The sequence below is a fragment of the Andrographis paniculata genome, unplaced genomic scaffold (genome assembly GCF_009805555.1).
Source record: "Andrographis paniculata isolate CXL003 unplaced genomic scaffold, ASM980555v1 Contig37END, whole genome shotgun sequence".
NCBI classification, from domain to species: domain Eukaryota; kingdom Viridiplantae; phylum Streptophyta; class Magnoliopsida; order Lamiales; family Acanthaceae; genus Andrographis; species Andrographis paniculata.
The window spans coordinates 7,434,854-7,450,564 of record NW_026137570.1 but is presented as its reverse complement, the minus strand read 5'-3'; the positions used below and the strand labels follow the sequence as shown (position 1 = coordinate 7,450,564).

General features: G+C 26.6%; 2 protein-coding genes across 3 annotated transcripts; both read right to left on the bottom strand.

Annotated features, from left to right (window-relative positions):
• Positions 1-2,464: 2,464 nt before the first annotated feature.
• On the bottom strand, positions 2,465-4,208 carry LOC127250077 (uncharacterized). 2 transcript variants are annotated; one of them, XM_051273231.1, is made up of 4 exons: positions 4,164-4,208; positions 3,315-3,378; positions 2,882-3,051; positions 2,465-2,737 (listed from the first exon to the last, which is right to left on the bottom strand). In XM_051273231.1, the coding sequence occupies exons 1-4, from the start codon at positions 4,203-4,205 to the stop codon at positions 2,732-2,734; spliced, it is 282 nt and encodes a 93-aa protein (XP_051129188.1). In that variant the 5' UTR covers positions 4,206-4,208; the 3' UTR covers positions 2,465-2,731. The 2 variants fall into 2 exon arrangements, with proteins under 2 accessions (XP_051129188.1, XP_051129187.1); XM_051273230.1 differs by having other exon boundaries at positions 2,901-3,051.
• LOC127250078 (mitochondrial import receptor subunit TOM9-1-like) lies at positions 4,013-4,614 on the bottom strand. Its single transcript, XM_051273233.1, has one exon. It carries the CDS (start codon positions 4,578-4,580, stop codon positions 4,266-4,268), a length of 315 nt encoding a protein of 104 aa, XP_051129190.1. The 5' UTR covers positions 4,581-4,614; the 3' UTR covers positions 4,013-4,265.
• Positions 4,615-15,711: the final 11,097 nt, after the last annotated feature.

Sequence of the window (15,711 nt, the reverse complement as noted above, 5' to 3'; positions counted from 1 at the left end):
TTTATTAATACAAAATATTTATCATTCAAAATATGATATTAAACTTTCAACATAATTAATTTAAAAATAATATTTTTCAATATAATCATTACAAAATTCAAACCCTCAAACAAACACAACTTAAAAATTCTTATTTCAAAATCTTCAAAAATCCAAACCCTCAAACAAACACATCCTTAGTGAATTTGAAAACTACCCTACTCTTTTTATAGTATTATGTACATGTAATATGAAAAGAAAATGGGACTTTTCCTAATCTCATTTAGTTCCTAGATAAAAATATTCTACCAAAAATGTTATATATATATAAAAATATATATATATTCCACAAAAAATCTAAATATTTTAATCATAATTTAAAATATTCTACAAAAAAAAAAATACAATATGGGAAATATATACAAAAATTCTCAAAAGTTGCAATATATTCTACAAAATATTACAACAAAATTCTCAAAAGTTGCAATATATTCTACAAAATATTAACATTATGCTGTAAATAAATTAAATAATTTTGTTCAATTTAAATTTTTAATATTCATATTCAAAATTTTATAATTCGAATTCGAATAAAAATATTCGATTCGATAATAAAAAATATACAGTAAATATAGTATATGTATTTCTCAAAATAAATAAAACTAAATTTATGAAATATTAGTATAATACTTCTAAAATTTTATATAAATAAATATATAAGGCAAAATAATTTTTTTTTCATAACTGAACCTATTTATCATTTTAATTTTGTAACTTGTCGCAAACTAGTTCCGTAAGTGGAAAATTTTTGCAACTTTTAGTCCTCTGGCGGAAATGCCTTCTTGACACCCATGTGGCTCACCGGAGGACACATGACCGCCAGGTTAGCGACACCTGGAGGGTGTTTGGCAAAGAACTTTTTTTTAAGAATTTTTACCGTATTGAACAGCTTTTACTGTCTGACCAGTGAAACAGTTAATTTAGATGTGTTTGGTAAATTAGCTTTTTACACAAATAAATATATTTTGATTATTTATTATATTTCCTCCGTCTCATAACTAAATATTCATTTGTTTTTTCCACATAGTTTTAGAAATATTAGTATTATATTGTAATGTAGTAGGAATAAAGTATAAATGACTAAAATAACTTTATTAGTATATGTGATATAAAGGTAATAACATTTGTGTAATATATTGTAAGTTGTAAGGGTATTTGTAATGTTAGGTAGATAATACAGTTACTAAAAAAGGAAACAGATACTTTATTATGGGACGGACTAAAATGCAAAAACGGATATTTTGTTATAGAGCGGAGGGAGTATCATAGTTTTACTTTTATAAATTTAAAATAATTAGTTTTTATATATAAATAATTTTAATTATAAAATATATAAATTTATTAAAATCAACACAAAATAAAAAATATAAATATAAATAATTTAATTTTATATTAAAATTACATTATATAAATTTTATACTAAAAATAAATTAAACTTATTGAACATTATAAATATAATGAACTAATCAATAATTAACATAATAGATATATACAAAAAAATTATTATTTTATATTTTACATCATTTTAAATAGAAAAAACCATTTATATTTTTTAAAAAATATATATTATTTTTCAATAAAAATATATTCTTTTTTAAATCTAACGATAATAAAAATATATACTATTTTATAATAGTTTTACGATTTTCAATAACTAATAACAAAAAATTTCAAACATTCTAAACTCAAAAGAACACAATTGAATATATTAGAAAATAAAATAAAATAAAAATATCCTTAATTGTCATTTTACATATAAACAACTAATATCATAAGGTTGTTTTATCAAATATTTTAATACAAACAGCCAATCAAATCAGTTAGTCAAACCAACTAATTGAATCAACTAACAAGCTAATTGAATAAGCTAACAATTATTTGCCAAACACGTCTCTGATGGACATGTGAATTTTTATTTTTTATTTTTTTTTTTTTTTGAAAAATTTAGATTTTAAAGAGAAGACAAAATAAATCAATTAAATTTTTAATTTTTTTTAAAAAAAAATCACATATTTGTCTGGTCAGCGACATCTGGCCGGACACATGTCTACCAGCGAGCCACGCGGGTGTAACGTAAGTATCTCCGTGACGCCGGAGAACTAAAAGTGTGCAATTATAGATTAATTTGTAACATACTCTATTTCAGCTTACCCAAAAATATAAGATAATTAAAATTACAAATATACCCAAATATATAAGATAATTAAAATTACAAATATAAATAATAATTTTTTTTATTTATGCTAAAATATGAGTCTTTTGTGTCAATTTTAAAAAGTAATCAATAGTAAATATTTGCATTTCCTTTTATCAAACTATCTTAATACTATTGTTAAAATTTTTAATTAAAAAAACCCGAATAGAAAAAGACAAAAATGAATCCAAACATTTAAATCGAATCGAATGATTTAAAGATTATTTGAGAAACGGATACAAATATTATTTTAAAATTCAAAATAAATCGAATATCGAATTGAACAGTTGAATGAATTAAACCGAATACTACAGTATTCATTTCGATTCAATTTGTTTACAACTATAAAGTATCGTCGGCAGGAGCTCGTCCGCATGACGTATCCAAGGCCGGAAGACATGCGCTACAGACTCGGTCCAAAATAAGGTCGTTCGAAGATGTTTTCTTCTTCTCGCCAAAGGCCAGCAAGTAGCGGACCAGAAACTAGAGAGCGGTAAGCTAAGGCTGAAAAGAAGTATGCATTACCGTGTCGAAGTTAGAATGTCAAGGTTCGAGTAATTCAAGGATTTAAATACCAAGGCAGTGTTAGCAACCGTTATCAGCCGAGTCTATGTTGACAATGGATTGTATAGAGTTGCACAGCCTTACCAATGGAATTAAGACATACATCGTCAGATTTATCGCGCGGCAACGCAAAGAAAGTATTCCGGTGTTGGAATCATCAAGGCCCCCCTGTCGTCCACGACCCGTGGAGCTTTGGCTTTCCTCGTTATTTGACTCTATGATTTCTCTGTCCACCATCGTACAAGTACTCACATCTCGAAATCCAACATTTCTTATTAAATTTCGAGATCATATCATCTCGAGTGAGGGGTATTGAAAATATCACACATTCGGAAAAATGTTAAGATTCCTTTAGTTTATAAGGCGTAGAGCGACTCGACTTAATGCCAATTGATTTTAAATTGTAACCCCTGTTTCTTCTTAGCAATGAGAATGTAAAACAATAGCAAACAGTACAATTCATCGTTGCAATTCAAATTCAAAATAAATATTCCTATTTACAATTTCATGAACATACCTGCAGAAGTTCCATGCCCAAGTCCTACGCAACAAACTGTAAACAAGCAAGTCGAGCGTGTTCCCTATATGCAAAATGATACAAAAAATCGAGCCATGGAACAAATGTAAGTATATAAAAGATACCCATGTTCGGAGAAAAGCTAACCCAAAGATCAAGTAAGAGGAACCATACCGAAGAAAAAATTGAATTAATATCAAAGATCCGAATCACATCATCCCTATTTCAATAAAACTGCCTTCTTTTACAGTGAACAAAGAAGAGTGTGTAAGCTCGATATTTCTTAGAGCGCCGGCCTCATGCATTCTTAGATAATAATCTATATAGTGTTTGATGGATAACATTTCCAACTAAAACAAAGATGGAAATTTGAAGCTACCACGAAATGATCATGGAACAAATCACTTGTAATTACATTCCTAGCAAATTACTACTTGCATACAAACAAATACATGAAGCCAATTCGATCATTATCCTCCATTTAACTTCAATTCTAAAGTTAAATCCATTTTCACAAAATTCTGTACCCGAAACTCTAGAACAAGAAAACTACCAATCTTACACCATTGTCAAAACTAAGCTGAAATCGTACGATACAAAAACAAATTATCTCTAGAATTCTTACACAAGAACCAGCAGAAACAATACAATAGGACTATCGATAAACAGGGGAGGATTCAATTCGTAGCTAAATATCCTTAATCCTCTGTCAAAACCATTTAATTATCAAGAACTGTATATACATATACAAGCTTCAAAGTATAAAGCACAAAATTAATCAATATGAAAGGGGCCACGGAAATTTAATCAAATTAAACGAAATTCAACAGCAACAAGCAGCACCATTACCATTAAACCTCGTGGAAAATTGAAACCAGACGCAATATTCATCTCTCCCGGAGGCTAAATCTAAAAACCTAATTTTCGAAATACAGCAGAGTATGAAATCAATCACTTGGGCGGATTCACGAAGGCTGGTTGGGCGGGGGAAACACCGCCGAGAAGCGAAGCTTGTTGCATCTCGGCTTCATTGAACTGCGCCTCCCTATCCATTTCAATTATTAGAGGAAGCCCTAGCACGATGAAAGTGGTCGCGGCGATCCAGGCCGCCTTGCCGGTGCTCTTCAGGAGACGCTTGGCCACGTACGCAGCGTCACAGGCTTTGCCCTTGCCCTTTCTGACGATCGGATAATCTGAGACTTGAGATACTATCCCATCGCCGCCCCTGCCAGATTCAATCGGTGAATGGCGCCGAAGAGAAGCCATTGTCAGCGTGGTTTCTTTACACAATCCTTTTTTGTTAGCTGTGTATTCTGGAGATATAAACTGGTTTCACGTAATATTTTGAATATAAAATTAATATTTGATATAGTATAAAAAATAAAAATTAGGTATTTAATTTTATATTTTAAAAAAAAAAATAAAATGAATAGTATATTTTGAAAAATATTCCTCAAACAAACACACCTTAGACCTCTTCATCTCACGAAAATGTGCTTGTATCTAATTAGACTATCTCAATTAAAAGTATCATTTTTCATTCGTTGTATTCCTAAGTATTTATTTCCTATTTGAGTAAAAGTAAATTCAAAAATATCTTATACGTTTCCACTGTTAACTAATAAAACATTATTATTATTTGATCTACTACAAAATTTCAAAAACACATTTGGGGTGTGTTTGTTTGGGAGTTTGGATTTTGAGTTGGAATTTGAATAGTAAAAATTTTGAATTTGAATAGTTGTATGATGTGATATAAATAGGTGCTGATGTGATATTTTGAATGTAAAATTGATTTTTAGTATAATATAAAAAATAAAAAATAGGTGTTTGATTTGATGTTTTTGGGGGAAAAAAATTGGATGAATAGTGTAAATCCAATCCAATCCCCCAAACAAACACACCCTTGGATCAGATAACTAATAAAATATACTCCCTCTGTCCCATTGAAATGTTACAATTTTCCATTTTCGTCCATCCCAAAACAAGGTTACCATTTTCTAATTTAGTAATTGTACTACCTAATTAACATAATAAATACTCTTTCAATTTACAATATATTATACAAATGTCATTACTTTTATATTGCACCATACATGAAATTTTGATCCTTTTATCTGAAGAGAGATTCTAAACGTCCAGCCTTGGATGCGAGACTTGTCAGATCTTTTACCTCATGTGCAGTAAGTGTCTCTCTTAACCGTACATGCATATTGTGGACCACTAAATTGGTCATCTCCTTCTCATTAATTATTGTGGGACATCGCCCTTTCATCAAACGTACCTTTTCGATAAACTGCGAGGATAATTCTTTTGGAAATTTTTTCATTTCCAACAAATCGGTAAGGGAGATGGTTGGCAAATGGTTAAAGAATCTAGCTTGGAACGTCATCTCTAAGTCTTCCCATGTTTGTATTTGTCCAGGTGGTAAATAGACAAATCACGAAAAAGTTGTCCTAGTAAGAGACAAACCAAACGGTTGCAATTTATAAAAAGGATTATTACCGATTTCTTCTAATTGCGCCGTGAAACGACCCACATGTTCTATGGTAGAAGATCCATCTTCTCCTGAGAAAGAATGAAAGTCGGGTGGTCGATAATTCTTTGGGAGAGGGTAATCGTTGATGATCCTTTCTGGAAAAGGTCTTTGATAGGCGGAGCGGTTGGCCACGTTGGGATTCATGCCGAAATGAACCCTCAGGACATGTGCAATTTCTTCAAGATCCAATCGAGGGTGTTGATGATCAGGGATATGAATAGGATCATGTATATGTCCTCCTTGTCTATCTTCCCTCATGATGTTCGGCCGAGTGTTGTCAATTCTTGGCCCCAAAGGAATATTATTTGGGAAAGGTAGAGGAGTCTTTCCCCTATCTGCTCGATTGGGAGTAGTGGCACTAGGAACTGTACTATCGATGTATGACGGCCCTGCAAATGTTGGTCCCGGAAAAGTTGTCTGAAAGCGAGAAGGTGACAAGGCTGGGAAAGTGCTTGAATGTAATGTGACATTGGACAACGTCTGATTCAGCATGTTCTGCATTAAATTATGTTGATCGTGCAACATTGTTTGTATGGTAGTCATCTGTTGATTGTTCAATTGCTGAACATAAGTCAACCATTCAGGCTGTACTTGAGACGTCCCTCCTGTGGTAGGAACAAATGTAGTTGGATTTGACGTCACTGCAAAAACTCCGACACCGGTGGTGTTGGTTTGAGATTGGGTGCCTGCCATAGTATTTCTACTAATAATCCGCCTGGAACGCAAACGTATGAAGTCGTTATTGAAAGTAGGATTAGCTATCTTGCTTTATCTCCCACTGTGGTTGCCAATTTGTTGGATGGTTTTTTCAACAACACAAAGTAAAATCCGAAAATGTTATCGAATTTGAATAAAATTTATTTGTAGAGCAAAGTAGTAAATACATGAAAATAAAGGGTCACCCCCAACAGGGAATTCGTAATTAATTCTTGTCTGATTGAAGATCCCTTATCTGAATTTCCCTGAATCATTAAATAATTTATAAGGAAACATTTCAAAATATCACCTGGTCGGTTACCGCAACTGCCATAAACCGCCCCAACTGACACGTGTCTTAAACTTCCCACCAACCGTTTCTGTTAGTTATCGAATTCAACTGCTCGTCCGACCATCCCCGTACTGCCCTGTCTCTTTAAATGGGCGGCTGACCAACCGACCGCCTAGCCGCCGATCCTTCCGCCCAGATAAACCCTTGGCCCCTTAAACGGACTGTTGACCAACCGACCGCCTCGAGAAACCCTTAGCCATCTGATAGGTCCAATGACGGGCCCACATCTCCTTTTATTTTGGATCATTACCCTAATCATAAATTTTATACTCAACAATTATATTCTACAAACTTTGTAAAATGTTATGAATGAAGAATATAAATGGGAGGATAAATAGAAAATTATAACAATGGATATATGTTATTAGCGTTCATCCGATTGCCTTAAAAAAATAAACATTTAGGGGGGTGTATTCAATTGGAATTTTAATTGATTTTTTTTTTTATTTTAAAAAGTCTATAGATTCATGTGGATTTAGAAAATCTACAGAGTCTACGTTGAGTTCGATGAATTTTAGTAATTGATTTAGATGGATTTCTACGAATTTGATTGAATTCTTTATGGATTTATATGGATTTTGTAGGATTGTAAAATAATTTTTTTATGAATATATATTAATTATATAAATTTATATCAAACAAAAATTTTTATAAATATAATAAATAATTATTAATAAAATAATATTTAATATTAATAAATAATATATAAGTATTAATAACCTAGAAGTATTGTAACGTCTGTAATACTGCTATATTATAAATTATTAATTTTAATTTTATAATTTTAGTATTATATTATCATTCAATATATAAAATTATTTTTATATTTTTTTATTAGTTATAAATAAAATAAAAAATACGTATATAAATAAAATAAAAATATATAATTTACAATTTTTGAAAAAAAATATTAAAATACATAAATAAAAAAAATATAAATTAACGGTTCAACAAAAAATATATATTTAAATATCTATTTTACTGTTATTGTAATGATAATATAGTATATTCGATAATTGAAAAAAAAAATGACAGTAATACATATTTATTGTGATAATAATATTTTTAAAAAATCATAATAACTTGCTAATATATTTTAGTTTTAAATTATTATTTTTATTAAAAATTATAATAATATTAATAAATATTATCATATTATTGATCACATATACAACAACAATAATAATAATAATCATAATAATAATAATTTTAAGAATCCATCAAAATTTGTGATGACAATGAGAGATTATTTCCTATACAAAATTTTCATAATTTTTCATTAAAAGTCTATGGATTGTTGAATATTTCAAGATTTTAAAAAACTTTTAAAAGTCTGGATTGAGTACGTCAAGATTTTAAAAGACTTTTAAAAGTTTAGATTGAATACCTCAAAATTTTAAAAAAATTTTAAAAGTCTTAATTGAATACATCCAGATGTTGAAAGTCCAACAAAACCCTACAAAATCTATATTGAATACAGCCCCGTGTTTGTTTGTGTTTAATATAAATTTACTCTAAAGTAGTGTTGTGTTTATTTGTATTTACTATAAATTATATGGTATATTGAAATTATAATGTCTTCTCTCTTAAATAGTCTTAACTCTCTTTTTTTTAATTGATTGTAAAAAATATTGGTTTATATATTGTGTTTGTGTTTTAGTTTTTTTTATTAATATTATTTGATATAATATTTTTCTATAAAAATTTTGTAATGAAATTTGTGAGAATTTAAAATCTCTGACTACAATCCAAATTAGTAGTATTTACTCTATAAAATTTTTAATATAAATATATATATTTTTTTTACAAAATATCAAATCAAAATATTATTGAAATAAAAATTCAAATCAATATATAATTTTAAATCAATTTTAAATCACAACCAAACAAACTTTAACTTTTTCAATTTTTTGGATAACCTAACCATCTAATTTATTGGTAGGCTTAGTGAATTTGAAGACTATCCTACTCTTTTTATAGTATTATGTACATGTAATATGAAAAGAAGAGGTGACTTTTTCTAATCTTATTTCGTTCCTAGACAAAAAAATTCTACCAAAAACATTATTAAAAAAAAAAAATCTACAAAAAATCTAAATATTTTATCATAATTTGAAATATTCTTAAAAAAAAATACAATATGGAAAATATATACAAAAATTCTCAAAAGTTGCAATATATTCTACAAAATATTACAACTACGTTGTAAATAAATCAAACAATTTTGTTCGATTTAAATTTTTAATATTTATATTCGAAATTTTATGATTCGAATTCAAATAAAGATATTCGATTCGATATTCGTAAATATTCGATATATTTTCAATAAATATTTGATTTTGTTGAATGGAACAAAATGTTAAATCGAACAAAAAATTAAATCAAACATAATTATTTGATTTATTTACAACATAGTTATAATATCTTGTAGAATATATTGCAACTTTTGAGAATTTTTGTATATATTTTCCATATTGCATTTTTTTGTAGAATATTTTAAGTTATGATAAAATATTTAGATTTTTTGTAGAATATTTTTTTGATAACGTTTTTTGGTAGAATATTTTTGTCTAGGAACGAAATGAGATTAAGAAAAGTCCCCTCTTCTTTTCATATTACATGTACATAATACTATAAAAAAGAGTAGGGTAGTTTTCAAATTCATTAAGCCTAAAAATTATATATTAATTTGATTTTTTGTTTAAATAGTATTTTGATTTCAAGTTTTGTAAAAATATATATATATTTATATTAAAAATTGTATCGAGTAAATACTGCTAATTTGAATTGTAGTCGACGTCTTAAATCCTCACAAATTTCATTACAAAATTTCCCATTTCTATTTGATTCTCAATTCTAACCACTTTGAACTTGTATAACCAAATCTCGATTTTCTGGTATCGAGCTAAGCATTTGTAATTTTATATAAGCCATTGCAATTTTCCCCTTAAGTCTAACATTGTTTTCGTATTTAAAGCCTCTTATTACTCTAACTTCAACGGGTGATGCATACTCCTATCCAGCCCTAAATTACCGTCCGGCCTTTAGGATCTTGTCCGCCTTGGCCAGTGTATATAATAACATTTTCATAATTCTCGTTATCTTTGTAATCGCCAGATATAATAATGTTGCTGGTGACGATTGGCTCGCCTATAGATTTTGGTTGGCAGGACAATCGAAAGAGAAGTTGAACAGCTGCCGTTGCTACCGGGGTTGTCGTCTTCCCACCTGAGGAAGACGAGGAGGGAATCGAAAAGCCTCTGCGTCTTCCAGACTGAGTCGTGGTAGTTGCACACGAGCTCCCAATGGCTAATGGTACCTTTGGAGATCTACAGTTTTATCATAATTGAGATTAAAATAAATAAATTTTACCTAAACACTATTAATGTTTTGATCTAAATTATTTTTAATGTAAGATATGATAATCTAATGGATAATATAAAAATGACTCATTTTATTATTCAAATTTATATCTATTTTAATTTTTTTGCTTGTTATTGAAAAGTTATTCTCTCTTTTTTAGTGAAAAATATATTTTCTATTATTCTGTACATAAATAAACTGATGTTATACAGAAGGAAAAAAGTATTAGTATAATTTATAATTATTATTATTATTATTATAATCTATACTATTACTCATTAATCTTTTTTTTTTTACTAAAAATAAAACTTAAATCTAAGTTTATATTTTATACAATTATTTTTTAGTTCAATGAAATATATATATTGTTTTTCATAATATATTACTTTCAAAATTGAAATAAAAGTTGCAAAAAAAAAAAAAATCCTTATTTCCTTGTCCCACAAATCTAACTATACTTTTATTATTTAATAAATTTTTGTCTTAAAAATAAAATCATAAAAATTGTATTCTAATTTAATTTTATTCATATTTTTTTCTATTTTTTTATTATGTGATTTTGTCATAATACATAAATTTAAATAATTTAAATATTCTATCGATCTCGCATCTCCTGTAATACTCTCTTCGGTATGATATGACGTCAATTTATTTGCGAAAGAAAGGAAATATAAAATATTAAAACAAAGAATTGCACAAATAAAGGAAATATAAAATATTAAAACAAAGAATTTGAAGTAAAAAATACCATCTATTTAAAATCTATAAAAAAGCAAATGTATAAATTACTATAATTTGAAAAAATATATATATATCTAGAACAAATATATTTATTATAATTTGATTAAAATTAATAATTTAAATTATAGTGATGTTTTTGATAAATTAATAATAATAATAATAATAATAATAATAATAATAATAATAATGTATACTAATTAAACATAAACAATAATTTGGCAAAAATACTAATATTATAAGTTATACAGTAAAAAGACTACTTAATTTTACCTTAAATATTGCATGAAATTATTTTTTTTATTGCATACTATATAATTTTTATATTTATAAATAAAAAAAATATTTTATAAATTATAAAATTGTCTCTTGTCTGATAGTAACAGCTAATATATTTTTTTGTTTCTAATAATATATAATATTTTTATTAAATATAAATAATTTTAACTAATTATTTTTAGTATAAATAAATTATTTTTAAAATATTAAAAATAAAATAATATGAAAATATTATAGTCTTAATTGTTTTCGAGCCGTCACCGGAGAAGCCACCGTTGCTCGACTGAGGAACCTCCTTTTTAGCTGTTTATTATTATCTCTCAGCTGAAAACACATTTGAATACGGAGTGTTTGTTGTGTTTGTGATATTTTGATTTTAATGTTTTAATTTTTATTTTTTAAAAATAAAACATCAAATTAAATATTTATTTTTTATTAATTATATATTGCACTAACTGCTATTTTATATTTAAAATATCATATTAATAAATTTCAGTTTCAGTTTGTTTTAGTTTATTATTATTATTCTCTCTTTAACAGTTAAGGGTGTGTTTGTTTGGGGGTTTGGATTTTGAGTTGGGATTTGAATAGTAAAAATTTTGAATTTGAATAGTTGTATGATGTGATATAAATAGAGTTTGATGTGATGTTTTGAATGTAAAATTGATTTTTAGTATAATATAAAAAATAAAAAATAGGTGTTTGATTTGATGTTTTTGGGGGGAAAAAATTGGATGAATAGTGGAAATCCACCAAAATCCTTCAAACAAACACACCCTTAATTTATCTCATTTAGTTTAGGCACAGAATTTTAGAAATTGTGAAATTAGTAAAAAAAAAATATTAGTAAAATAATTATAAATTAAAATTAAAATAACTAAATAATTTAATTAAAATAAAATAAAATAAATTATAAATTATGAATTTTATAATGTGATTAAAGTATATAATTATATTTAAAAAAATAAATTACGTGGGACAAAAAAAAAAAAAGAATGAATAAATTAAGTGTGTGTTTGTTTGAAAGATTTTGGTGGATTTCCACTATTCATCCAATTTTTTCCCCCCAAAAACATCAAATCAAATACCTATTTTTCATTTTTTATATTATACTAAAAATCAATTTTACATTCAAAACATCACATCAACACCTATTTATATCACATCATATAACTATTCAAATTCAAATTTTTTACTATTCAAATCCCAACTCAAAATCCAATCCCCCAAACAAACACACACACAGAGGAAATATTATTATTTCTTTGAGTTTCATAGGATAATAAGAATTCACAACAAATATAACTTCACTCGTCTATCCCAAATCTTTATTCAACAAGGTTACTTCTTCCTCTTCCCAAGAAATCCCTAATTGCAATTTATTTAAATATTTTTTCCATAGGAAAACTTCTTTTATTAAAATTGTGTTTTTTTACAATTTTTTTTTTTTATTTTACTGTTTGAACTATATGTTTACAGAATATTATATCAATATTATTTTAATAATATCCCAAAATAAAGTTTTTTCCGAACCAAATTTAAAGAAATCGGCGAATTTTATTTCAAAATCATAATTTAATTGGAAAATTTTATATTTTTAGTTTCATTGCTTTGAAAGAAGTTATTTATATTTGTAATAAATAGACTTAACTTATAACACAATACAATTTTTTTAAAAATTATATAAATAAAATATATATTTTTTTCAATTTACAATTAAAATATATCAATTCTAAATGTTATCCTACATTAGGGCTGTGAGGACCAACCTCGGTATAGACCACCCGGGTCCACTTCCAAGACTTCAAATTTTTGGGCCCTTTTACTTTTATAAATATATATATATATATAAGAGGCAAAATTTATAAATATATGTATAATATCGAAATATATATAATAATTTTTTTTTGTTATATTTAAATTTAAATTTTTTTAATATATTTTAATATACTCTTCCGTCAGATATACCATATCTGCTACACTGTAGACACGGTATTTTAGGAGGGATGTAATTAATAGATAATTAAGAATGTATTAGCGAAAATAATTATTCTATAATATAAATAATTATAAATTAAGATTAAGATAACTAATTAGTTTAATTAAAATTAAAAAAATAAATTTTAAAAATTTAAAATGAGATTAAAGTGTGTAATCATTTTCCAAAAAAAAAGAAAGTGACATGGTATGTGGGACGGACAGAAACGGCAACGTGGACACGGTATCTGAGACGGAGGGAGTAATATTTTGTGAAGAAAATAATACTTCCGTCCACCGCCAATCTATCCATTTGCATTTGGCGTCATTGTTTTTAATATTAAAAGTATTCTTATATTTGTATAATTTTTTTGTACAAATGTCATTACATTAGTATTATAAGACACCAATATAAATATTTTTGTCGTTTTTCCTTAATTTGTACTACGTTTCGATATAATAATTAATATTCAAAAATTAACATGCAAAAAGTAAACAGATAGATTGGTGGTGGACGGAGTATTTTTTTTTTCAAATTTATTTTCACTTTTTAGTTCATTTGTTAAATTTAACTTATTACTAATTTTGACAAATTTAATAAATTAATATTTAATTATTATATCATTATTCAACACTTATTTATAATAACTTTCACTATTTTTATTACTTTCTCTCTCTTTACTTTTTTTTAAAAAAATTTCTAATTAAATTTTTAAAACACCACAATTATCTTTTTACATTTATCGTTATTAATAAAAATATTTATTTTTCTTTAATCTCTATATTGAACTCAAATATTCTAAATTTCCCAATGAATAGAATATTTTTTTATTGCCAACCTAATCAAACAAACTCAAAAATAATAATAATAATAAAATAATCGTAATTTTATACTTCATGATCCATAAAAATTAAATAAAGCCCCACTTTTTATTTTGTATGGAGTCTATATATAAAAACTAGAGAACCACTTTGAGGGCGGTTTAGATTTGGAATATATATTTGATTATTATTTTGATGTTTTGTATACTCCATTCCTTGTTCCACATTAAAATTGGAGTTTTGTAATATATTAAAAAATAATAATATTTTATTAATTATAAGAAATATATAAAAAATTTTGACATTTTTTTATACTTTGAAGTGAAATGGACAAAAAATATATTTTGAATTAGGATGGAGATAGTATTAGATATGATAAATTAGTTTAATTTTGTTTATTTTAATTTGTTACCATTGTTTGATGTTGTCCTGTCAAAATGTACAAAATTTTACTTCCATTGGCACGTCGTGTTCATAAGTTGATTTGCAACTTAAAAACTAATTTTTATTACAATTATTTGTTGCAGCTTGTTTGCCGCCTTGATTTTTGCCTACTTGAGCCCGGGACCGCCAAAAAATAGCGTTTGCTTCCTTTTTTTTCTTTTCTTTTTTAAATTTTTAAATTTATTTTTTATTTTTCTAAATTTAAAAAAAAAATATTTTGAATTATAAAAATAAAAAATTGTTTAAAATAATAGAAAAAATTGAATATTTAAAGAATAATAATGAAAAATAGAGTTATGATTGGAGTAAAATTACCGTAGCAACTGCATATTTAGAGTTAAAATTGAATAAATTGAATTGATGGGTTAGAAATGGTCTTATGCGTTAATGTGGGTAATTAGTCTTTGGATAGTAATTTATTACATTTGCTGAGACTTAGTTCTCTTTGTGTAATGTAAGATGTTGTTTGTAATTGAACAATTTCATTTCCGGTTCGTTTATTCTACTTAAAATTTCATTTTATAATATTTATGAAAGAACAAGTTACAGGTAATTATCTTTGTAGAAAATATTGTAAAAGTAATAGATTTCTACATAGTAACAAATAAAAAAATTCTAACAAAAATCACTTATTGTACCGATTTTATTATTATTTTTTTTAATTATGGTGCTTTTCATAATAAAAAATTATTCATTTCAGATAAACCGAATCAACTCTAATTATCTGGTAAGGTTGATTGTCAGCTAGATAGACAATTCCGCCATCAATGTTTTCAAAATTGACAAACCACTCCTTCTTGGAACACATGTGAAATGAGCATCCTGAGTTCAGCAGTCAGTCGTCACTGCAGGTCACCAATGAGACACATGCTAATGAATAATCTGATTTAGCTACTATTTTTCTCTTTTTCTTTTGTAGCTTGGGACAGTCTTTCTTCCAGTGTCCTTTCTCATGGCAAAAGACACATTCATTTTTTGCTATTCTGCCTCTTGGCTGGGATCTGTCTCTTCTCGCCGGTTTGTATTTTTGGTTACGACCCTGGACAAAATGGACTTCATCAGTCGAACTCTTGTGTTCTAACTTATTTTTTCCTATGATCTTGTTAAAATACAAAGCAGTAGTAACTTCCTTAAAAGAAATTGTTTCTTTTCCAGTCAACATGCTAACAATTATACGTTCATATTCA